Source organism: Sminthopsis crassicaudata, chromosome 2 (assembly GCF_048593235.1).
Source record: "Sminthopsis crassicaudata isolate SCR6 chromosome 2, ASM4859323v1, whole genome shotgun sequence".
Classification (NCBI taxonomy): domain Eukaryota; kingdom Metazoa; phylum Chordata; class Mammalia; order Dasyuromorphia; family Dasyuridae; genus Sminthopsis; species Sminthopsis crassicaudata.
The window spans coordinates 635,545,524-635,571,677 of record NC_133618.1 but is presented as its reverse complement, the minus strand read 5'-3'; the positions used below and the strand labels follow the sequence as shown (position 1 = coordinate 635,571,677).

The window sequence follows — 26,154 nt, the reverse complement described above, 5'->3', positions numbered from 1 at the left end:
ATAGACTATGTACTCCAATGGTATCCAAAGAATGTTTAAAAAGCAACACCTCAAGAGGTTCAGACCATTTCCAATAGTCTTGTGGTGGAAAGAGCCATCTGCATCCAGAGAGGACAGGATATGAATCACCACATAGTATTTTCACCTTTTTTATTGTTGCTACTTGCTTGGTGTTTTTTTTTTTTTCTCATTTTTATTATGCAGCATGATAAATGTGAAATGTTTAAAAGAACTGCATATTTTTAAACCCATATTGGATTATTTGCTGTCGAAGGGAAGGGGAAGAATGGGAGAATTGGAAACATAAGGTTTTGTAGAGGTTAATGTTAAAAATTGTCTTTTCATGTATTTTGAAAAATAAAAAGCTATTATTAAAAAAAAAAAAAAAAAAAAAAGCAACACTTCTAGGATAAGCTGGTTGGATCCTCTATGGAGAATTTAGAGGAGGACAGAGGTAAGAACCACAGAAAATGGTATTGGTGGGTTGAGACCAGCACCAGAGGAAGGAATATTCAAGATCAAGGATTAATTTTGGAAAAAAAAATTTTGCGGTAAATGATTTAAGATTTAAGGATTTAGATTTAAAGGATTTAAGATAATTATATATCGTGAAACAGGACATGACTGCTTTAGTATCTACTTCATGGGGTAAGACAAGTAGGACAAAGAGGTGGTTTTTGTAGAATTATTTAACCAATGCCAATAGATTTATTTTCTCTTCTGTATTCTAGGAATCTATACTTGATTCTACAGATGAGGAAAGGGAGAAGCATTTAAATCACAGCTATAACTATGAAGCTATCCGAGACAGGATCAGAAGAACACATGTGCTCCAAAGTGCTGTTCCTCTGCAAAATGGAGGGGTTGTACTAATGGATGACCTCTATAAAAGACTTTTCCAATTCTGACATGCTGACATTCCACTATGAGTTTGTGACCTCAGATCTGTCATGAAACAGGATGCACTACTGCTGTGTCCGGGAAAGAGCCCCAGTTTTGGCTAGTTCTTTATCAGACATTTCAAACTCAACGTCCCAAAAATGTTTTAAACACAATGTTCAAAAAAGAATTCACTATCTTTCCCCCTCTCCATTCCTAAATAGTGAGTTTCCACTAATACATCTTTCTAATGTATTCCCTTGGCTTCATTCACCTCAATCAGATTATTTTAATTGCCTCTTAGCTGGAATCTTTCCTCCAAGTGTCTCCAGGATTCAATCCATCTTTTGCATAGCTCTCATTAACTCTGGTCATGTGACTGCCCAACCCTCCCACAAACTCCAGCTTGTTATTACCTCTGAGATCAAGTATAAATCCCATAAGTAAGTTATGCAGTTATAACCTTACTCAAATCTTATCCCAATCTACCTTTTCAGGATTATGTCATACTCTCTTTCTCATATGCTACAGTCCAGCCAAAGGAGCCAGAGCGGAGACCATCTTCTTTCTCCCTGGGTTCTCCCTGGGGACCCTCCATCCATCCATCCATCCACCCTCCTCCTCCCCAGCTGAACCCTCAGCCTCCTCTCCTTCAATTTAAGGCTCAATTCAGAGACCACCTTCTACATGAAGCATTTAATGTTTCCCCGGCTTCTCATATCTTCTTTGGAGCTCACCCAGGATATTATCATAGATGTGTGTATATGTACGTATGCATACATATTCATGCCTTCTTCGGAGCTCATCCAGGAGGTTGTGTCGTGTGCATATATTCTAGTCATTTTTGTCTCCCCCCCCCCACCCTCACTCCTGCCTCCCACAAGACCAAATTGCTCATAGATGGGAATGGGCTTAGTTCTTTGTTGCCTCAAATGCCCAGCACAATTTCTGGCACACACTGGTGCTTAATAAATGCTTTCTTACAGATGGGAGGCAGAAGGACGAAGGGACACCACCACCACCCCGGGGCTAACGGCTCTTTTCGGAGAAAGAAGTTAAAGGACTGGCCTAGAACCCCACAAGCGCTCAGAATTGGACCAAACCTTCGCTTCCAGACCCGCCTCAAACACAGCCGGGGAGGGGGCTTCGGGGCCACGAGCTCGCTCGCATGGGCGTGACAAGCCACCTCAGTGCCCGCGCCTCTCCTCCGGGGACCGGGCCGGGCTCCTTTGTCTCCGGGCCCAGCCCTTAGCGCAGGGCCCGGCGCGCAGCGGCCAGCCCGCCCGACTCCAGGCCTCGCCCCGCGGCCAGTCTTGGCGTGCTCCCCGGCCCTTTCTGGGGCTCAGTTTCCTCTTCTGTCCAAGAAGAGGGAGGATCTCCAAGATCTCTTTCGGCTCTATGACGAGGACTTCGAAGACCTGTCACCTCGCCCCGCCCCGCCCCGAGACCCCCAGCGGCCCAGGCCCTGCTCCCCTTCCCCGTCTCCCACCTGGACGGCGGCGGGGGGAGTGTTGAGGGGGCGGGCCCCGAGTTGCCATGACGATCTGACCCGGGGACTCGGCTTCCCCTTTTCCGACCCACCCGCGGGCCGCGGCCCCGGCCCCGGCCCCGTCCTTACCCATGGCGGCGGCGGCGGCAGCTGCTGCTCCGCTTCGGGCTCTGGGAGCCGCTGGTGTCGCTTCCCGGCCCACAGCCACGGCCGCCGCCGCCACAGCGTCCCCGGACGGGCGTAACGCGCGCGGGCCACAGCGCCTCCCTGCGGCCGGAGGAGCGCAAGAGCCAGGGCTCGGGCATGGGACTGGGGGAGGAGACGTGGTGGGACAGGAGGGGAACGCTAAGAGGGAGGGGAAGGGTGACGGCGTGGCTGCGGCAGGACAAGGCAGGAGGCGATGGGACCGAGAGTGCCGGAGGACCAAGGAAGAGAAGGGGGCGGAGCAACGCGTATTTGTGTCTGTGTCTGAGTAAAGCACCCACCGCAAACACGAGACAGTGGGCGGGGCCACGGCAGATACAGACAGAAAAGCCGGGGTCCAGACAAGGGAACGGGCAAGAACTCCGAGACACGCTGTGGGCGGAGCCATGGAGCTATACCTAAGGGACTCGGGAGGCGGGACGAGGGAGCGGCCCGCAGGATGAGCTCCAATTGGGCTTGGCCCGTGATTGACGCCTCACTCCTTTGGTTCCCGGCCTCCCGCCTCCAACCTTCAGTCTAGCTCTGCCCAGTTTAACCCGCCGCCCGGCTGCTGCCCTCCCCCCGCCTCCAGGAGCGAGCGGCGGCGAGGAGCCTGGGATGGGGAGGCGCTGGGGGCCGTGGGACGTGGAGAGAGAGGGAGGGCACCTGCAGAGGGAGTCGGACAGCCGTAACCTCCGAGCAAGTCCCTCCTTCCTCCCAGCTCCACTCCCCCTTTCCTTTCTTTCTTCCTCCTCTCCTTCCTTCCCTCTCTCTCTTTACTCCCTCCCTTCCCCTTTTTCTTCCCTCCTTTCTTTCCTTTCAGAATTCGAGTTCTATAATGACAAATGCTCCAAGCTAGAGGCTAGAGAGGTGGAAAACAAGAATTTATTTGACACATTCTAACAGAAATATGAGGTAGAGGCACCATTTCTACACACAAATGAACCTTTCAAATCCATGTACACTGGAAAGACTTCAAATTTAAATTAAACGATATGGATCAAATAAATAACAAAAAAATAAACAAAACACCATTTTTTACATAAAGAACAGTGCTGCGAATGTACCTAAGTTGGAAATGTAAATATGAACAGAATAAAACTTGCAGACATTTTTTTTTTACTTGGTCCAACAATAAATTTAACTTTGGAAAAAAGAGAAACTCTAACATTCTCTTTCCAATTAAAACACATCTTAAGGTAACCAAAAATGAAGAAGAATGTACAATGGAGTTCGCTGGAACAACTTTAAATTCAGTAATGTATCTAACATGTTCAAACTTAAAACCGCAAAATGTGTGGGACTGGCACACTGAAACCAAACCCTCTCCATGCCCACCAAAAAAACCCTAACAAAACTAGCACTGTGGTAAACTGCGGTTCTTTATGGAAAGAATACGATTAGAGACAAAAAGAACCAAAAACATGGTCTTTCTGCCACAGGATTATCACCTATAATAAAAGTAAACTTAATTCTCTAGGTAGCCTTAAAATTTTTTTCATTATAAATAACCAAGTATTAAATTTATAAAGCTAATATAGATGCTAAAATCTTACCTTCCCAGAAATGCATCTATTTTCAAAGCTAATGAGTGAAGGAGAGGGAGAGGAAATAATTTCATTTTCTAAAACCATATTTTTAAAAATTCACTTAAACTTCTATAAATTATATAATACTTCAGTTATAGGACTCTCCAAGAATTTTTAAACTAAGTCAAATATTTTACAAGTTTGGAGAAGGTCCTAGAGAAGCATTTAGTACCCTTTGGATCAAATCTCATTTAGTGTATTAATTAGTTTGTATGCTTAGGAAGATGTAGAAAGAACAACATTTCAATTGCTTTAGAAAATACACATAAAATGACTAACCATAGGCATTTGGCTGTATAAATGTTGAAATGTAAATTGTAAAAGAACTACTCAAGTCTTGAAAAGCCGCTGAAATAGTGTTTTTCACCTTGGAGGTCATCGTGCATTATACTGACAAATATTTTCATGTACTCCCAAAGGAAGATCGAAGATGTAAAGCTATTAAGGAATATACAGTTCATACTATGTGTCCCAAAGGCAGTATGTGACTGGATATTTTATGACTTAACACTTTAACAGTTTATGGTACAAATTCAGTTACAATATTGCTAAAATAACTAATAAGGATTTTTATGACTTATGCTGTTACAAGACATTTAAACAGAAAGAGATATCTTTGTCAAAGAGCTTTACTATTCTTTTTAAAAAGGTCATCTCTTGCCATAAAAACCATCACTTAGCCCTGCATCACCCTCTGGCTTCTATAGTGTTAAGCCGCAAAATGATTAAGGCTATGGTTTATAACATGAATAAGAAAGAGAGGAATAACTTGCCAAGAAAAGAAATTATGTCCTTTTCATCCCATTTCTCATCTCATCAATCATTGCTTAGGGGGAGCTAGGTGGCCAAATGCATGAGGCCTGGAGTCAGAAAGTTCTGAGTTTAAACCCAGCCTCAGACACTTAATAGCTATTAGAAACTGAGCAAGTTACTTAATCTTCTGTTTGTTTTAGTCCCCATCTGAAAAATGGGGATAACAGCACCTGACTCCCAAGTTAGATGGTTATTATTAATTATTCCTGGCCTTCTACTTTAGTATTTGTTTTTCCCATTTCTTTTTTCATTCAATTTTTTTCAATCCTCTAGCCACAAAACTGGATATTTGCAATAATGCTCAGGAGCTTAGAGAAGCTACAACGACAATGACCATTTACCCTGCTTGTGAGGGTTCAATCTTTCATCAGCTGAGATGTAACCTTGGGTAAATGATAACCTCTCCCAAGCCTTAAGTTTCTCACCAGTAAAATAAAGATAACTATCATCACACTGTATTCTCCTGACTGTTGTTAGTACCAGGTAAGTGCACATCAAGGACTTGCTAAAATAGATGAATGTGAATCCTGATGCTAGGGAATCAGTGCAGGAAGTGGAAGGAGACCTGGTCTGGGAGGAAGCAGACCCCCTCAGGTCTGGGCTCTGATACTGTCTGGGGGACCATGGACAAATAAAACCCTCTCATCTCCCTCACCTGCTAAGTGGGAAAACCATGTCTCTTTAGTATGTCATGGAGCCTCTGCAAGAAAAACATTTTCTTAAATCTTTGAGCACTGTAAAAATAAATCTGAGTTGTGACTGAGAACCACAAGGACCATCAGTGTCAGGAAAATTGCAGGTTAGTTGTATCATTCTAAGCAAGTCACTTGAATTGATCAACTTTGTTTTCTGCATTGGTGAAATAAGTGGTTGCAAGGAAGGGAATTTATAAACATGAATTATTACATTGGACCTGTGCCAAGAAAATAATATAACTAGTGAAGGCCTTCTTGTGAGCAATTAGACACAAAAAAAAGGATATCTTGTTTTCTGACTTTAGATAACGGAGCAGCTTCTCCACAGGAGGATAACGGCTCAAGGACGGCACGCAGCCCAGCAAAACCAGCTTGTGTTTGGCTCTTGTGATGGCAACATTAAGGCGCCTCCAATCCTTTAAAAGCTCACCAAGCTGTAACAACCAAGACAATCACAAAGTCTGTCTTATATTTTCAGAATTCAATGAAATTTAGAGTCTGAAGAACAATAATCCATTATGAATTCCAGAAAGAGACACAACTAGCCCATACTGCAAATATGACAATTATACAGAGGAAGATGATGTTATGGGTATAATTTTCAAACGTGGGCAATAACAAATAAAAGAAAAACTGAAATCAAGAAATAATGCACACAACTAATTTACTAGCTATCAAATAATGAATAGAAAATGCCTCTCAAATACATATTAGTATAAGTAAAAATTCACTCACGGTTCCATCTTTATTGCTTCTAACAAAAGATACTAGAATGATACTTTTATCTCTTCCTTGATATTTGTCCACAGTATTAACTTCTACAGTACTGACAGAGAAACGAGTCAGCAAATCAGTGATGATCTTTAGCTGCTGTCTATATGGAGCAATGACACCAATATCTGAAGGATTACAACCTGCCTAAAGAGAAAAGAACATATAGTAACCTAAAAATCATAACATTTCTTGAATAATTTTACTAAAATATTCACAAGTTTGAAGACTTTCATGGTAACCCTAAAGGAATAAAAGAAAATATTTTCAAGAAGTAAGCAGCACAGTGATCCTTGATTTCCCATTTAGTCTAAAGTAAGAACACTATTTCCCGGGATAAGACAATGGTCTTCATAAGCAGGTTGTTCTTCAATTCATGGCAAAATCATAAATCTGTTTTTTAAACATCTTTACTAAATACAACATTTTAAACTGATGTCTATTATTTCTATAGCAGAGATTTCTAGATATATCCCTCCCAACCACCATTATAGGGAAAGCTCCCATTAGAGCTTTCCCTTAGAAAGAAAATTCTATGATTCTATGAACTTTCCAACTAATATTGAATATACTTGGCACTAGCAACATAACTTAACCTTATTTCTTAACTATAAACAACTCTATAAATATTTTAGATAATTTTTGTTAAAATAAAACCTGCTATAAGCATATTTGGACAAAATACATTTTCAAAATACCTTTATAAAAACTGAGGCCAGGAAAACTATTAACTTGGCTTCTGTTATGTTACTCACACCGCCTTTTTCAGCTTGCTCTGGTGCTGGAATCTAATCAAAAAAAGTAAACAACCAAAAATGTGTCAAAAAAAAAAAAACAAACCTAAAGAGTGGATTCAACAACCTACTATAAAATCACTCACAGAGATGCCAATGCACCAGGAGCTATTGCACAGGTACTTGTTCTTATCTGTTCCACAATTCTTTGGCAATTATGCCATGTTCATCAGGAAAACTGAGTTTTCAAGGTCCCTAGACACCAGACATTGGTATTCCAGGCATTGGAAAGGTACACCTCTCAATGTGAATTAATAATTTGGCATTGTGGTTTATAAATAAACCTCTTAGCAATTTCATGAAGTTGAAAAAATTATGCAGTCTGGTATCCTATTGCTGACTATTAAGATAAATTGAAATAACTGGGGATAATTAGGCTAGAAAAGGGAAGAGTCAGGGTGGACATAATGAGATGTTTTGAGGTAATATCAAATATTTTGATGATGATAATAGTTAACATTTATATAGTATTATGTGCTAAGCACTATGCTAAAAACTTTACAACTATTAACTCACCTGATCTTTACAACACTCCTAGGAGAGAGTTACTGTTATTATGCCCAATTTACACATGAGAGAGATGAAGCTAAAGGAGATTAAATGACGTACTGAGGATCCCACAACTAATACATATGTGAGTCTAGATTTCAACTCAGGCCTTCTTGATGCCAAGCGAGTATTCTAGCCTCTGTAGGATCTAGCTGCCCAAATATCTGAGAGCCTTTGAAATAGAAGAAGGAATATATTTGTCCTGCTTGGCCCCAAGGGAAGAATCAGGAATAATGGTGGGAAGGTGCAGAGAAGTAGACTTTGTAGGCATACAGGAAAGCTTGCCAACAGGGGATGACCAGCAGTGTGGTAAATGGAAAGGGCACTGGTTTGAAGTCAGAAGACCTAGATTCAAATCCCAGCTCTGTCTCATACTAGCTGTGTGACTTTAAGTCACTTTCCTTACTGGGTCTCAGTTTCCAACTTTAAACTGAGGGGCTAGGACAAGATAACTTTTGAGGTTCTTTCCAGCTCTAAATTCTCTGATCCTCTTACAAGTTTTCCCAATGAGGAACAGGTTCTCCCAGGAGGCAACAGGCTTAAAGACCATTTGGCAGTTATACTATGTAAGAAATTCTGACTCAAGTACAGATTAGACTACAGGGTTTCTGAAATCTCTCCATTCCAATTCTGAGATTTTGTGAAATTAAAACCCTGAAACTAAAAACTGGGCCTTGACAAATATACCATGAGATATCCTGCAGTTGAGTTAGCTAGTCCAACTTATCAAAATTATAACAGATAATTTCTTAATTAGGAAAAATTAGTTTAAAGCTAAACAAATTGATATAGTAGTTATCTATATTTATACCTGAACTTTTCCAAGATCATCATAGTTAGGATCCTAATTATTCCTACTATGTTATAATCTTTTTAAAGAGCACAACAGATTACTAATTTCCAGAGCTCTCTATAAAATAACTTCAAAATTATTTTGAAAGAAATTTAAGAAGAAACGAACAAATAGAGGCATGATTTCCAGCACATGATTAGACTGAACAAATATAACAAAAATATTGACATTTCCCAAATTAATTTATAGAGATTTAAATAATGTAACATAACATGTCTGGAGAGATGCAAATTATTACAGGAGTGACGCTATGATATTTACCTTTTCTGTGTTAAGAAAACAGACAGGATTCTTTGGTTCAAATGCTCCCCTCAGCCAAGAATTTTTAGAATCAATACCGCGAGCTTGGAGGTCTAACATCACATCTTTCAGATGGGGTAGGTTGACTGTGGCATTGGCTACTTTGTCTGATCCACACTCAAGTTTTCCTTCATACACTAGCTTATTACTTAAAGACATAACTATACTAAAAAAAAAAAAAATTAGAAACATTAATTTTGGCAAATAAAATTTCACGAAAAAAATCAAGTAAAATTAATGCTACTAACAGTCATTAATTCTGTAAACACTTTGAGGACCTACTCTTTCAAGAGCATAGTACTAGGAATTAGGGGAGATCAAAAGCTAACATTAAATGCAATCACTCTCCTCAGGAAGCTTTCAAGTATAACAAAAGGATACAATAGCAGGAGCCCAAACTATAAGAGATCATGTTAGATGATAAACAGATTAGATAAGAACACATCTCAGTTTTGTGATGTCATTATGAATCAACCTGGGTCAATAAGGAAGTCTTATGGAGGAGGTGTCAATCGAAGTGGGCATTTAAAGAGTGCCCAAAATTCAGCCAGTAAAAAGGAAAAGGAAGTAGTTCCAGGTATGTTGTGAACATGTCCTAAGCCAAATCACGAACAAGGGAGAAAGCTGGATAAAGAATGAAATTAGCTAAAATATAGAAGATGTTGAGGCTGGATGTAGACAGAAGTGAAATCAGAAAGAAAGAGAAAGAGTGAGAAAATAATGAGCAAGAGACAAAGATGAAGGATAGGCTTAGTATAAAGGAGAAAGTCAGAGGGATAGAGATATAGAAAGTTATTGATGGAGATTTCAATCTTAAAGTCACAGATCTGAGAGATAATATAATTCTCAAAAATACAAAATCTGAGGTGTGGCTATTCCAATGAAGAGAAAGCAAGTACGCTGAAGAAGGCAACATGAATGCTAATGTCCCCAAAGACAAGAAAATTGAGTAAAAAACCAACAACAACAACAACAACAAAAAAAAAAAAAGGTACTAAAATCAGTGAAAAATGGGAGAATCCAATTGATAAATGATCAAAGGACATGAACAATTTTCAAATGAAGAACTTAAAACTATATGTAGTCACATGAAAAGATGCTCCAACTCACTATTGATCAGAGAAATGTAAATTAAAACAACTATGAGGTACCACTGCACACCTGCCAGATTGGCTAAGATGACAGGAACAAATAATGATGAATGTTGGAGGGGATGTGGGAAAATGGGGACAATGATATATTGTTGGTATATGAATGAATCCAACCATTCTGGAGAGCATTTTGGAACTATGTTCAAAGAGTTATCAAACTGTGCATACCCTCTGACCCAGCAGTGTTACTACTGTACTTATCTCCCAAAGAGATCTGAAAGGAGGGAAAGGGACCTGTAGGTGCAAAATTGTTTGTGGCAGCCCTTTTTGTAGTGCCTAGAAACTGGAAAATGAACAGATGCCCATCAATTGGAGAATGGCCGAATAAATTATGGTATGTGAATGTTATAGAATATTATTTTTCTGTAAGAAATGACCAGCAGGATGATTTCAGAAAGCTCGGGAGAGACTTACATGAACTGAGGCTAAATGAAATGAGCAGAAGCAGGTGATCATTATATCTAGCAAACAAGAAGACTACACAATGATCAATTCTGATGGGCATGGTTCTCTTCAACAATGAGAAAATTCAAACCAGTTCCACTTGTGCAGTGCTGAAGAGAGCCACCTACATCCAGAGAGAGGACTGTGGAATACAACATAGCATTCTCACTTTCTCTGTTGTTATTGCTTCCATTTTATTTTCTTTCTCAGTTTTTCCTTTCCTTCCTTCTTGATCTGATTTTTCTTGCACAGCATACATATAAATATGTATAAATATACTGGATTTAACATGTATTTCAACATATTTAACATATATTAGACTACCTGCCAGGTACGGGAGAGGGTGGGCGGGGAAAGGTAAGAAAAATTTGGTACAAAAGGTTTTGCAAGGGTCAATGTTGGAAAAATAACCTATGCATATGCTTTGTAAATTAATTAACTAATTAGTTAATTTAAGAAAAAAGAAAAAAATGGGAGAACAATCTGGAAGGTAAGAAAGGCAGATGATGATATTAAAAAAGACTGAAAAATAAAAGTTATGTAGAATTGTCTATAAATAGCAGTAAGGAATAAGACAGAAACCCAGCCCTCCCCTTGGCTCCTGGTCAGGAAAGTCAGAGGGGAGACTTTCAGTGAGAAAGAGATCTTGAAGAAAGACGCTTAGGTACAAAGTTAAAAGTTCATGGATAGAGAGGAGTTTCTTGAGCCAGGATTTAATGAGCATAACAGAATGGGCTTAAATGGAAGAACTGGGATGAAGAAGAGGTCAATCTAACAGGGATATGAGTTTAGAAAGAGAAATACCTGTTCATTCTATACTGCACAGTCAACTGAACAACTGCATTCTGTTTCTGCTCCAGCCTCTTGAATAAACTTTCACTCATACCAAGACCTCTATCACCAAAACAAATATATAAATTAGTGTGCTAAACACTAAATTCCACATTAGAAATCTTCATAAAAACTCCCAGATCATTCATTTCTTACTTTGCTTCACTATTCAGCACAAGAGGAGGAAGTTGCAGATGGTCTCCCACAAGAACAAACCTAGATGAAAAGAAGAGGGGGCCCAAACAAGCTGGTTGGCTAATCTGGGAAGCTTCATCCACAATACAGAAATCAAATCGTCTCCGGGAAAATATTGGGTGGTTTATTCCCATACATGTTGTTGCAACTATAGGCTAAAAATAAATAAGAAGAAAAATTATGCCAAAACACAGTCTAATAGTAGTTTGTGTTTGATTTCAAAAAACCTAAAAGCAAAACAGTAAGATTTTCTTTGTAGCTTAATAGCAAAAATCCTGAGATAGCACTATAAATCCGGAGACAGTCCCTTCTAAAAATTGTTAGCTTCGAATATTAACCAGAAAACATTATCAAAACAAAACAAGGAGGGACAAAGTCAAGTAGCTTTTCTAGACTACCCCACACAGATAAACAAAGAATTCATTGAGCATATATGAGTTGGAAGAGATCTGAAAAGCCATCATATACAATCTCCTCATTCTTCAGATGAATGAAATGAGGTCTAGGAAGATGAAATCACCTGCTCAAGCTTAGGTAGTAACAAGAGAGCTGAGACTAGGCTTAGGAGCTTGGGCTCTTTGCCTAGACCAGGGGTTCTCAAACTACGGCCCGTGGGCCAGATACAGCGGACTGAGAACATTTATGCAGCCCACCAGGTTATGGCAAATGGGCTGAGGGGCAGAGACAGAGTGTGATGTTTTGTTTTTACTATAGTCCAGCCCTCCAACAGTTTGAGGATCATTGGCCTAGGCCTTTATTACATCACAAATATCTCCCACATATTTCCAGAATCAAATCAGAAATCATCATTGATCCAAATAGGTTTTTAAAAATTACTAGATTTAAAAAGAATAAAATGTCATAATCCAGTCACTTTGTATTCAGCTTCAGATGTTTAAGGAATTGGCCAACTAAGGATTCTCAAGTAGACTTTTAAAAATCTCTTCTCTCTATGGCAACAATGAGGACAAAACAAAGCAGCAAATAATATATGGTATTGGTTGGGATTTTTATATACTCAAATTTTCTTGCTCATTATAATGCCATAGAATTTAATGTATCAGTGATATCAAGCAAGTATTCTGCTTACTTGACTATTGTAGAGCTCCTCCAGACTCGTTAAGGATTTAATAGATTTTTCTCGGCAGATTTCTTCTTCTGTAAATTTCTGAATGCTAGGATGAACTTTTTGAGTTTGGCCCAAACGCAAAAATCCTACTTTAAATTTCGTTAACTTCAGAAGAATGTTATCAACAGCAGAGTGAGTATAACTGGTCAATAAAACACTAAAGCCACAAGCATAGAGGATTCTTACCTAAGAAAATTTAAAAGAAAAATTACTTTAAATTCCGAGTAATTCTTAACATATTCATTGCTACATATAGACATAATAGAAAACCTAAAATTTAACATCACAGAGTGAAGGAAAACAGTTTTCCACTAAAAAGTCAAACCAGTGAATAAAAATGATACAGTACTAACAAAACTGGTAATATTGTATATTTAAGCTATGTTAAAACTTTAATTTTCTATAGAATTACTTTAAAAGTTTGCCATCACAAATAAAATCCAAGAAGAATGTACAGTATCCAATGTGTAATCCTCAATACAATTCACCACTTGTAAATGGAAGAACAATATATAAAATATACACAAACCATCATCAGAGGCAGAAATACAAAATGCAACAAATATACCTTATGATGGCAACCATTTTCTCATTCAGGGTTATAATGTTGCTATCTCAAAATTGAGAGAAAAGACCATTTCACAAAGATATTTTTCATTTACATTCCACTTCTGTGAGTGCAGCTTTTGAATTGGGAAAAAAAAAAAATCCATATTATTTACAAGTAAAAATATAGATCCTTACAAGGGCACATATGGTCGTAGTTTTCCCAGTCCCAGGCATACCGACAATAAGCGTGTAGTCTTTTGAAAGAAGTACTTTTTTCATTGCTTGCCTCTGGGGTTTATTCAAACCTATATTTTAGAAGAAAGAAAAAAAAATGATTTTAAATAGTAAATAAAATGTTGCTAGAATAATATTTTAGTTCAGACCTCTCAAAAATTATGATGCGTATTCCGCCATCTGAAAGCAACCATGGGCTCTCAAGAGCTGGGCCATAGGAGCATAAGGGCTCGCCAAGTCTCTCCTGCTGGCAAGGCTTTCAGGATACCTCCCACAATAGACTGGGAGCAGCGAGCTGCGAGCTGAAACAGGGAGGGTCAGCACTATAGGCCAGCCAAGGGCGATAAATCCTTTGGCCACAACCATCCGTGAAACAAAGAAAAACACAAGATAGCCTGCAGTCTGCTGCCTCTTCTAGCAGCACAAGAGCAGAAAAGGATGCCAAAAATAACAGGGTTTAAGCACCTGACAAGTATCAGCTCCAGGATAGTGAGCTAAGTGAGATCCTTCCTCAGGGATCAACAAGTGGCCATACAATGAAAGAATGTGGAGCTGGGCTGTGGTGCCCTCCTAACTGCTGCCAGACCAAAACAAGGGAAAGCTAAGGATTAGGACTGCTCACAGGCTTTCCTTAAGGATGATCTAGAATATGTGCATCAAGGGCAGCCTTGATGAAAAAATAGGAGAAAAGGGGCAGGCTCTGGCCAATCAGCCACACAAATAATATGACATCTCACTTGGCTTACCGTTGGACCAAAGTAAGACACCTGATTTGGTGGAGAAAAATAGCCAGAAAGGCTTTCCTCCTATGTGATCTCTCTTATGGAAATTCCTTGAGAGAGATTACAACAGGAATAACTTCATTCAACAACTACTTGATTAATAACCTCCATTGAGACATAAAGGTGCTAATCAAAGGTGTTTGCTATGATCATGGAGGATGTCAAGCAAAATCTAAATCAAAAGGGAAGGTACCCCAAATGTTTCTATTTTAGAGAGAGATTGTGCTTATTGTATCAATCAGAACCTGATTGATACAATAAGCACATTATTTCTCTATAAGCTAATAGTAATCACTCAAGAGGGACATCCTAACTATGTACAAAAGGCAAACCGGGCACATGAAAAATGCTGATGGTCCTATAGGTACTACTCAAATAGACGAAGATGCCTAAATAAGATTAGGGGGAAGACCATAAGCTGGACAGAATTTGGAAAATGGGGCAGTGTTTTCAATTATCCCCAACTTCTCTATGAAACAAGAACTCATCTTTATTTTAACCACTAAAACTCTTCCAAGGATGCTGAATAGCTGGATACTGCAGAATACTAGGATCTGGATAACCAAAGAAATCTGGACATGGAATAAGGATTTGGATAATCATATAGCACTAACAAGGGAGAACAAGTGGACAATGCACAGCGCTTCCACAGAATTCATACAATGGAGAAAGATCTAGAGGAATAGCTAAATAGCTGACATTTCTATAGCACTTCCTATGTGTCAGACCCTATGCCATGTACTTTAAAATTATTGTTTCATTTGATCCTTATAATAAGAGTATGAGGCTGAATTGGCATTGAGATCTTCCTGAATCCAAGATTGCCATTCTATCCAGAGTGCCACTTAGCTATGTCTTTGCTTCCAAACCCTTTAGGTGAACTCTGATAGGTTTAAAGAAGGTCATGAGTTGCAAAGAGAAAACATGGATATGACCTATTTTACAGGTGGGAGTATCTGCACTGATGAGACCCAAGACCCACTGAAATAAACAGAAATTGTGTTGTAGTTTTAACAGGAATTTGAATACACACAGAAATAAATTAAAAAAGAATGTCAACTACGGTTTTTATACCTTTTAAAATGTTGGCAACTCTATCCTTTGCTTCATGTGGAAGCACAGAACTCAGGTATTCTATAAACTGTGGTTCACGGAAGTCAATGATTAAATCTCGAAGCTTTTCACTGGGGAGAAGAAAGGTGTTTTACTGTGGTATTCTTGAAAAGACTATTGAAATGTGGAGTTACTTAGTGCTACCAACCTGGCAGGGGTGTTTTCCATCAGTTTAGAAAGATTTCCTAAGGGAGTTTCAATACCACCAATTCTTTCTTCATAATCTAGTCTAAACAAAGTTGACTTGGGTAATTTTGACAAATTCCTGAAACAAAATAAAATACACATAAAGAAAGCCACTTTTCATTTAGAAAATACCAATTTGAGTCAAACAAAGGAAGTAAACAACTAGTTAAAAAGATAAGCTTTAATTTAATTATTTAGCCACTGTTTAAAGTATAGGAAAGACAAGTTCCTGAATGCAACTTACATAAAGAGAAAAATGGATTTGCTGGTAGTCTTAAAAATCTAATCAAAGGGCATTCACCTGGAAAGGAGGAGGAAGAAGAAAACTGCCTCTACATATTCCCCAAACTACATGCCATTCAGAGTAGCTATAATACAGGAAGAACAGTTACAGAAGCAAGAAGAAGGCCATAGGAGACAAAATTCAAGAAAGCCCTCAATCCCATCCATGGCCTCAGCTGTCCACTCAAAATGCAAAGCTTAGCAGAAATAAGCAAAGATTATATATCACTGAAGAGGCAGTGGGTTTTAATGGAGGGAGAAGACTCACACAGGCAGGGGGAGGTTCAAGGCCTCCCAAGGACTGCCAATTCCTTGTATGGTGACTGTGAAGAAATTGGGGCCTCTCAAGACATTCAACACAAGCTTCTGACATCTAAGAAGCTGAAGAGGTCCTGAATGGTGAATGTGTTAGGCAGAGAGAAACTGAAGGACTGATCCCTGAAGCAATCAGGGAGAAGGTACTGATTGATAGGACTCCATGGTCCTAATTTCTGAGGAGATCCAGTCAAAAATCCAAGACATGTCAGACCACCGAGATCCATCCTTTGTAGGGTCTTAGGTAGCCTTGCCTTGCCATGTCCTGTCAGAAATCCCACTCATGTCCCTGAGGTTAAATTTTCCCTATAACGTCGATTTATGGCCATGCCATACTGACTACCCTCCTCTGAGGCAGTCTTTTTTCTTACCATCTCCCATACCACATGATATCTCCCCTCAACTCCACTATCCTGTCTCATTCTTATACAAATGTTCTTGTAAAGATTCCACTGAGGATTTAACCAAGGCAAATTAGGCCTAATTTTTTTAAATCATCTATTAAATTACCTATCTTGACTTTCTTTTTCATTATCTATTAAACTACCTGATCTCAACATTCCCAAGAGAACCTAGTTTGCAAAACAAATAACTATTAAAGTTCTCTACCCGAATTACTTACATAATTTTATTGAGCTTTTAAAAACAAGAGAAATAGATTCACCTGTCCAGTATACAGGTGACTGACGTCATGTTGATCTCTTTCACATATCCACAAGTTAAAGCAAGCAGCTTTCTTTCTTCTCCACTTAAAACAACTCTGTCTCCTGCCATTAGATTTGTATTAGGTATTATTCCATTTTTACGCTGGAAGCTGTGTAAATATTGTCCACTACAAATAGTCTGTACATCTTCTGTCCTTATCAGATTTCCAATACAGTCGCCATTCTTTTCCCTACAATATGAAAAGAGATATAAGGAAACTTCTTTAAAAAAAAAAAAAAAAAAAAAAAAAAAAAAAGGAAACTTCTTAATTAATTACATTCATGTCTTCCCAATATTGTATACTTTTTTTTTCCTTCTGGAACCATCAGATTTATGCTATGGTACCAAATTCATGAAATTTCTATTGCATTTCTGATTATCTATACTCATTTTTCATAATTACTTATTAAATATCTACATTTTTTGTTATAAAACTAACCCTAGAGGGTGTATCCAAGACACATATACCCTGAAGGCTCTGTCTATTGTCAGCAAGACTTCTTCTCCCTCACAAGAAAAACCCAAGTGTAAAGTCCTGAAAGTCCCAAGGTGGGAATGTTGAAAGACCCAGGGAGTGGCAGTGCGTAGGGGATCCCGGGTCATTAGCACTCTGTCCTAAGATGCCATAAAGGGCCTTAAAGAGCCAGTGCTCCTAACCGGAAGGGATGCCTAACATTAGGAAGAATTAAGTTAGTGCAGGAAGCTATGTGGCCCAGATCAAAACCAAGCAATGCTGACCACACCAAACAAGAGCATAGAAGAGAACAGATTTGTCACCAAATCAATTCAATTACTACTGCAGATCTGGGCATCCTCAAAAGGAGAGAAAACCTCAGAGAAATTTTTTTTTAAATGGATTTTTCCACCAGGGATTATGAATACCTAGAAAAAATGAAGCAAGAAATAAAAAAGCCCTGAAAGAAAAAATAAAAGGAGAATAAATAGCTTGGAAATTAGTAAATCATTCCCAAGTAATATACTACTTGAAAAATGGAACCAGGCCAGGTTCTCTAGAAGAGGCCAGGAAGAAATGATAACCTTATAATATAGCAGGAAATATTAGAACAAAACAAAAAAAGATGAGAGGAAGGTATCTGACATCAGAAAGGACACTATTTCAAAATATCATAAACAGAAACTATCAGAATCAAAGGGCAAAATGAAGATAGAATCTATCTGTCTATCGATCTCCTTAAAAAAACAACAACAACAACAAAAAAACCTCAAATATCCCAAGGAATGACATAGCCAAAATCCAGAGCTCACATAAAAGAAAAACACCAAAAGGATCTAAGAAAAAGCAGAACATAGCACCACAGAATCACAGTCAGGATCACCTAAGATCTTGTGGCTTCCATTATGAAAGGGGAGATTTTAAGACACAGTGTTTCTAAAAGCAAAAGATACAGGGGGACAACCAAGAATAATTACCATGCAAAGCTGAGCACAATCCTAAAGGAGAAAAAAAAAGACCTTTATTAGAAGATCTGGAAATTTCAGTTGGAAAGACCTGAGCTGCATAGCAATTGCTGAGAGTAAGAACATCTGAGGCTCTGAAAGGAGACAGAATAGTTCTGTCCTGGCAGTTGGAAGAGAGGAAAGAGAAAGGAGAAAAGGAGGAAGACATGATGTCACAGGAGTGGGGGTAGGAAATCTGCTACTTATCTTAACTAGGTTGCTGAGAAAAAAAGTATACAAGGAGGAAAAGATAACGAAGAGGACAGTAGGTGAATCTCTCTGCTCTCTTTTTTCTCTCTCACACATTCTCTCTCATTCTCTCTGTCTCTGTCTCTTTCTCTCTCAGTTTATGTAGAAATACTCTGATTCCAGACAGAAAGAAGGGAGAATAATAATGGAGAATTGCAAGCAAAATAAACTTCCTGGCCTTGGAGGAGGTGATTAAAAGGATTAAAAAAAAAAAAGAAAAGAAAAGAAAAAACCCATTAGAATCCCAAGGGGGGTACCTAATAATTGGGCAATGGCTGAACAAATTTTGTGTAGGACTGTGATGGAGTATTACTGTTCTCTAAGAAATAATGGAAGAAAAGAATTCAGGGAATCATGGGTCAGGGGCATCTGGAGAACAATTTGTACTAGGATAACAACACTGTAAAGAAACACAGCTTTGAGAATCTTAAGCCCTGGGATCAGAACAATGATCAAACATGTCTTTAATGAAGCACTTACTCCTAACTTCCTAATATAGACTGAGGGCTAGTTTAGAGACAAGCATTTTGGACACGAATACTGTACATTTGTTTTATTTGATCATGCTTTTTCATTACAAGAGTTTTTCTATTTCTACTTTTTTTTTTTTTTTTTTTTTTTTAAATAAATGCGAGACAAATAGGGTTAGCAGTAGGATGGAGGGAAGGAGGAGGGCCATCGGAACTTTTAAAAATGCACTGAAGAGAACAGGAGGAAGTTCAAAAGGAAGCACAAAAAGGATGATTTTAAAAGCAACATGTTATGGCCAATGCAGGAATAGAAGTAGCTTGAGAAGTGGGAGGCAGAAAAGACAAAACTTCATTTGGAAAAAAGAACTTTTCAAAAAGAAAAAAACAAAAAGCAGTCCCACCCAAAAAAAAGGACCCTATTGAATTTATCAATGTACTATTTTTAAAAATTACTTACTAATTTAAAAAAGCAAAAAAAAATAACAATGAGATAGAAATATGAGATAGAAATTATCCATATTCTGCTACACAATTCTGCTTTTTTGATGCTGAAGTTCAGAATAAAATTAATTTAAAAAAAGAAAAAATAAAGAGTGCTCACATTAGGTCGTTTCCCTAGCTTCTTTCAAGTATTTATTCAGTTTAAAATGTTTGATAGTCACTAAATTTTCTCAGAATGTGCCCAAACATTTCAAGACATTTATAAAGAATTAGACTTCTATGGAAAAAGACAAATGTGAAAATGAACATTTAGAAAACAGGCCATCCAATGAATAGGAAAATAAGAAGGTAGCCATCAACAGAGTAAGGGATGCACACATGCTGTACTGTAAGAAATGATGAGCAGGATAACTTTAGAAAAACCTGAGAAGTCTCATATGAATTGATACAAAGCGAGGTAAGCAGAAGCAGAATGTTGTACTCAATAATAGCAAAAATTGTGAAAGACTGAGCTACTCTGAACAAGACAATGATTTGAAACAATTCCAAAGAACTCATGAAGAAAAATGCTATATAATTCTAGGTCTGGGACTGCAGCTTAACAATGAGTAGAAAAAAAGCAACAGAAAGGTTTATTTAGAATGCATTTAATAAAAATTTTTTTTAAAAGGAAAAAAACCTGGCTGTGATCTCAAGCTTCAGAATCCCAAGAAACCATCTTTTTATCTCCAATATTCACCTGGCAATACTGTGATCTTTTGAAATGTCCTGTATTAAAACTGAAAGAATTTAATCATCTTTATTCTATTTATTATAATGAAAAGAATGGATTTTTTAAATAAGAGTAATGACTTCAGTGATTTGTTTTAACTCTCACATTTCTACAAAAACACTATTATGCAAGGCAGCTAGGTGACACAGTGAATAGGGCACCAGCCCTGAAGTCAAATCTGGTCTCAGACACTTAACACTTCTTAGCAAAAAAATAAAAACAAACACAAAAAAACCCCAAAACATTATTATGCCTTTTGAATAATCCCCCTATATAACACTGACTACTGAGTTAACTAAAAATGCACTTCCACTGAAATAATGCATCTCGGATCATCCTTTTCTTGGTTGTGGATCATAATTTTGAGCATAAGGTGATAGGTAAGTGCAGTTTTTTTTTTTTGAAAAATATAAATTCCCAAATGCCAGGAACAGGATTTCATTATAAAAATTAATAGCTAATATTATTCTTTCTCCTGAAAATTTAATTGCTATTATTATTACCCATTTAAAATCAGCTTTACTATGTAAACAAAATAAAGATTTTAACATGAACCCCCTCTATGGTTACATAGTCACTGATGGCAGTTCCACACAGTAGTTGGTGCCCAACAGGGGGACTCCTAAGATTTGCATGTAAAACTAGTCTAGATGTTTCTTTTTTGTAAGTTTTATTTTTGAAATTGTGCATGTAAAGCATCACTGAATCAATGGAACTGTGGAAGAATTCAGCTGCTGGAACCATGCAAAAATTTTTGAATTACCTTTAAAATATGGGAAATGTTTTGTGATTGCTTAATATTCTTTCTACTGTAAATGAAAAATGAAAATTTCCCATTTAAAAAAAAAAGAAAAAGAAATATGGGGATATGCATCTTCAAAAGGTATCTAATTAATGATGTATTCTAATTCTGAAAGGCCTTAGAAGCACTCTGGAGATCAACTGCTCCAGCCCCTCAATTCTCTATACCATGAGGCTATGCAGGTATCATAAATAAGAAGAGTCAGAATTTCAACCTAGGCTCCAACTTCAAATCCAAGCTCTTTCTACTTGATTCTAGAGTCTACACAATAAGGTGTCTACCAAAACAAAACCTTCTGCTTACCTTTCTGAAGCTGACATTAACCATATGTTTCTGTGACTTCTCTTGTTATCCTTTGACTGGGATTCCAGGGTCATCATTAGATACCAAAGGCTGAAATACTGGAGATGGGAATGCTTCAGGTGCTGTGTAGCCTTTTCAATTTTAGGCAGCATGGCAAGTGGGATGAAGCTCTTGTCCATTTGTTGTTCCACTGCTCTAAATTCAAAATGCTGTGTCAGAAAGGTACTGGAGATAGTTTTTGTTATTACATTAACTATCTCTGAAGTAAATAAGAGTTTCAGGTTTAGCAATATGAATCATTGTTCTCCTACTTTAGATATTCAATATTTTAAGCTGATTTAAGACTTTTGATCCATAAAAGGACCACATGTGCAAAAATGTTTGTAGCTGCTGTTTTTGTAATGGCAAGGAGTGGGAACTGAGTGGATGCCCATCAGTTGGAGGATAAATTAAGGCATAGAAATAAAATGGAATATTAGTGTTTTATAAGAAAAGAAAAACCTGGAAAGATTTAGATGAACTGATGCATAATGAAGTGAATAGAACCAGGAGAATATCATATACAGCAACAGCAAGATTATATGATGATCAATTATGATCTTGCTCTTCTCAACAATGAAGTGATTCAAGGTAATTCCAATAGACTTGGGATGGAAAAAGCCATCTACATCCAGAGAGAGAACTATGGAGGCGAAACATGGTTCGAAGCATATTTTCACCATTTTGTTGTTATCTGTTTGCTTGTTGCATTTTTTCCTTTCTTGTGTTTTTTTTTTCCTTTTTGATCTGATTTTTCAAGAATGGCACATATTTAACATATCATAATTGCTGTCTTGGGGACAGAGTAGGTAAGAAAGTAGTTAAGAAAGGGGAGAAAAGTTTAGAACGTGAAGTTTTACAAAAATGAATGTTGAAAACTATCTTTACATGTATTTAGAAAAATAAAACACTATGCAAAAAAATACATGTGACAACTAAGAAAGGAAGGAAGGGGAAAAGAAAGGAAGGAAGGTAGAGAAGAAAGAAGGAGAAAAGCAAGGAAGGAAGAAGGAAGGGAGAGAAGGAAAGAGGGAAGGGAAGGAAGGAAGGCAAAGAGGGAAGGAGGAAGGGAGAGAGGGAAGAAGAAACTAATCCATACTGAATGGACTGTAGTCTGTAGTGAGGGCAAGAGAACTTATATCTATGGGGTCATAATCTGAAACAAATGGAGGGAAGCAGCACTTTCATAACCATAATAAAGCCTAAAAGGTCAATTCTGTCATCATTGTTAAGCTGAACTCATTCTATAACAAAATTGTGATAGCACTCTCTCTATATAGGAAGGAAGTGTGTATATGTGTAGGTGTGTACAAACATATATATCTGTATATCTGTATATATGACATTAAAAATGTCCCCAATATAATTTTTAAAAAGCTATAATTCAAATTTAAATAATATGAAACTCATTACCTGCTATAAAGAGCACAGTTGTACATTTGTGAGCAGTATTTACACGTATAACTATCATTAACGATTGGTGGCAAATGTGCAAGCTGGCTTTGCTCTTTTCCCACAGTCGATTTTCTGATACCATTGGCCAAGTAGAATGCCATCTGATTTCTTAGCTTTAATAACTCTGTTTTTTTTTTTTAAAGAGAAAAAATATTGAATTCAGTTTAATTTGATTTGATTACCATACATGCTTTGTGACTATCAAGCTCATATATAAGCATAAATATTATGCTAAAGCAGCTAGGTGATGCAATAAGTGGAGCACTGAAGCTGAAGTCAGAAAGACTTGAGTTCAAATGTAGCCTCAGATACTTTTGACATTGGGCAAGTAGGCTAACCTATTTGCCTCAGTTTTCTCATCTGTAAAATGGGGGTAATAAGGGAATTCCCCTCACAGCATTATTGTAAAGATTAAATGAGATATTGGCAAATTGTTTAGCACAGTATCTGGGGCATAATAGTTAATAAATGCTATTGCCTTCCTTCCTACATTTTAGTAGCTACTATTTGAATATCAAAAAAAAAAAAAAAAAAAAATTGTAGAATCACAGATTTAGTCCGAAAGGGACCTCAGAGACCACCAGATCAAACCACCTCATTTTACAGATCAGGAAACTGAGGCCTAGAGAGGTCAAGTGGCATACCTAAGATCAAAAAGCTAGTAAGCATTTAGGGCTACCTTTGAACCCAGGTACTCTGGAATTTCAGGAATAGAATTCTAAAAAGTTAATGTTTTCTCAAATCTAAACATAAGAATTTAAATTTTTTTTCTTGTCTTTTGACATTTATGACCACAGATAATGCTACAGTATACACTGCAAAAGAGCTGATAGTTTTCCAAGTATAGTATGTCAATGAAGACTGAAAAACTTGTGTTAACTGTGAAAAGAACAAGGAATACATTGATGGGGTCCTTACCTCTCCTATCAAGACGATTGGCAGGCACTGGGTACATGTGACCAGTCTGGAGGTAGAGAAGCCATCCAGCTTCTGGATCAGGCCTTCTTTCCTGGCTTAGTAGTGTATAGAGAACAACCTAACAAATAATTTTAAAATTTCTAAAAATAACAGAAAAAAATATGGTGCTAATAGCAAATATTTTCTCCCTTCTTAAACATTAATATCCCTCTCAACTTCACTTTCACCTTGAAGAAATATCTTTAAAAAAACTATTTAAAAGCCAAAATAGAGAACTTTCCTGATTTTTACATTGTTAGCCAGAGTTGATGAGGCCAGAATTTGTTAGTCTTACTATATACTATATGCATTAAAAGTTACATATACAGAATCTTAGTCAGAATTACTATGCAAAAACAGTCAGTCCTAACTTAAGAATAGGTTCTACCACCAAAGTTCACTGGTAAATGTCTTGTTTGAAATACGAAAAGCATTTTCCCACAGAAGAAGAAGAGTGTTATGGAGGTTCCCAATTTGATTGATAAAGCACCTGTAGTATAATGTTAATTGAACTCCAGAACTTAACCACAGTGTGTTTCTATTCAAAAACACCTTCAAAATTCCAATCTGGGCTTCACAGGCCCTTCTAGTAAGACTATGCTGGAACCCAGGTTCCTCCTCATCTGTGCTGTCTTCCTTGTCCTTCTGTACTCAAGGCTATTGGCAGTTCACAGTAGACCAAAGAGATCAGAGACTGGGTACTAAATGGTAAGGAACCATGGAAGAAAGCCCAAGGATTCTTGTCAGTGTAACCTCCAAGGCCATATTCTTCCTCCTACTCAGATGCTTTTCATTCATTTCCTTCCTTATTCGGGGCTTTAGTGTTAAGATAGCCCTTTCCTTCTAATGCTTTCCATTCCCCATTTGTAAGACTATTATCTGTTCTTTTTGACCAAGTTATCTCCACTGGCTCCTGACACAGAAGAAGACAATCTCACTTTCTGTAATTAATAAACAGAGACAGGACAATAATTTAATAGGCTCTTGTGCCTGGCACCCATCTTCACTTTATCTTTTTTTTCTCAAATTCCATGAAGAATGTGACTCACTGAAATAAAGATTCGGCTTATCCAGATCACTGGAGCTCAAGGACACTACTAATGAAGTCCCGAATGGACAAGAGCAACTAAAGATTTGATCCCTGAAGCAAGCAGGCAGAATGCACTATTAGAGATCTATGGTCTCACCCTCTGGGGAGGTCAAACAGTTTGAAATTGAAGTTATGTCAACCCCCTGAGACCCACCCTCTGTACAGATCTCAGGAAGTCTCACCTTGCCACGCCCTGCCAAAAATCCCAGTCATGTCCCGGAGGTTAAATTTTCCCAATAAAATCTACTTGTGGGCCATCCCATGGCTGCCGCCTTCTTTGGGGTCAGTTCCCATGGCACTCTCCCTTGTGGTGTTTTTCTCCTTACCTTTTCCCCACACCACATGGTACCACCTCTCATCCCCACTTCTCTTTCTTGGATAACTAACTCTTTTAGGGTGCTAAGTCCCTTTCAAAATTCAGCTTGCCAACTAAAGATATGCCCCAACCTCATGGTCCTTTTCTCTTAAGTAACTGTAAGTTCCACTGAGAAACTTGTCTTTCATATGCTCTCTCACTCTATTTCAAATTTACCATTCCTAATTTTTTCATTTCAGTTTCAATTCAAATTTACCTATTCCTTGAAATAAATCTACCTTTTGCCAAAGAGAATGGATCATTGTGAATTCTTCACATGACCGAACCCCAGCTTTTGGTGCCTACCATCATCTGGTGTCAACATCACCCCCAAAACTACCACCAAGAGTAAGACTAGAACAAGGGAAGCCAAGAACAGCTGGGAAAAGAGAAAAAAGTAGTCAGCAATTTTCTCCTCCCTCTAATTTCCTCTTGCCACAAGAGAAGCCATCCTGTATCAACCCTGACAAGATTGGAACTAGGTGAGAAAGGTAGAAGATTCAGCCAATACCTGGTGGGAGACAATGAGGAAGAAGAGAAAGGAAGGAGTTCCTGAGACCACCAGACATTCCTGAGTGACTCTTTAGGACCCGGCTGGATAACAGCAGGAATGCCTACTAACACAGGCCTATAATACTACAATGAGTGTGCTGACATCTGGGCTAGGAATTATTGTCCAGAATATCAGGCTTCAATTATTTCAATGGGCCAATTTAGTATTCTTGTTGATATCTGAGACATATTATATCAATTTTAGTTTGAGAAAGCTACAAGGAACACAATTAAGGAATTCAGAGTCATTTATTTTTTACGCACTTCCCTAAAGATTAAAATCAAAATGATCTTAATATAATTTCAACAGTTGTAGAACCTCCACAAATGCAAATGCATAAATATTACAGGTCAAACTGAGAGCTATTAACTTCCTTTCA

The 26,154-nt window shown here is 37.9% G+C and overlaps 2 protein-coding genes across 8 annotated transcripts in view; both read right to left on the bottom strand.

Moving 5' to 3' along the window:
• The window catches only part of RUFY2 (RUN and FYVE domain containing 2), a 44,631-nt gene extending 41,656 nt beyond the window's left edge, over nucleotides 1-2,975 (bottom strand). For 6 of the 7 annotated variants that reach the window (XR_012487150.1, XM_074296588.1, XM_074296590.1 and 3 more), the window contains exon 1: nucleotides 2,498-2,975. Coding sequence is in view for 6 of the 7 variants with exons in the window: in XM_074296588.1 (XP_074152689.1) it covers nucleotides 2,498-2,960 (463 nt within the window). In the remaining variant the exon portion in view is untranslated. Of the gene's footprint in view, nucleotides 1-2,368; nucleotides 2,437-2,497 lie in introns of those variants that run through there. The other variant, XM_074296592.1, reaches the window with a different exon arrangement.
• Nucleotides 2,976-3,418: 443 nt separating this feature from the next.
• Nucleotides 3,419-26,154, bottom strand: part of DNA2 (DNA replication helicase/nuclease 2) — a 37,074-nt gene continuing 14,338 nt past the window's right edge. Inside the window, 15 exon segments of the mRNA XM_074296587.1 lie at nucleotides 3,419-4,572; nucleotides 5,936-6,082; nucleotides 6,384-6,566; nucleotides 7,118-7,207; nucleotides 8,877-9,081; nucleotides 11,315-11,404; nucleotides 11,498-11,691; nucleotides 12,627-12,851; nucleotides 13,410-13,519; nucleotides 15,305-15,414; nucleotides 15,492-15,608; nucleotides 16,791-17,021; nucleotides 21,327-21,521; nucleotides 22,779-22,944; nucleotides 23,739-23,856. Of these exon segments, the coding sequence (XP_074152688.1) occupies nucleotides 4,516-4,572; nucleotides 5,936-6,082; nucleotides 6,384-6,566; nucleotides 7,118-7,207; nucleotides 8,877-9,081; nucleotides 11,315-11,404; nucleotides 11,498-11,691; nucleotides 12,627-12,851; nucleotides 13,410-13,519; nucleotides 15,305-15,414; nucleotides 15,492-15,608; nucleotides 16,791-17,021; nucleotides 21,327-21,521; nucleotides 22,779-22,944; nucleotides 23,739-23,856 (2,238 nt within the window). The 3' untranslated portion in view covers nucleotides 3,419-4,515.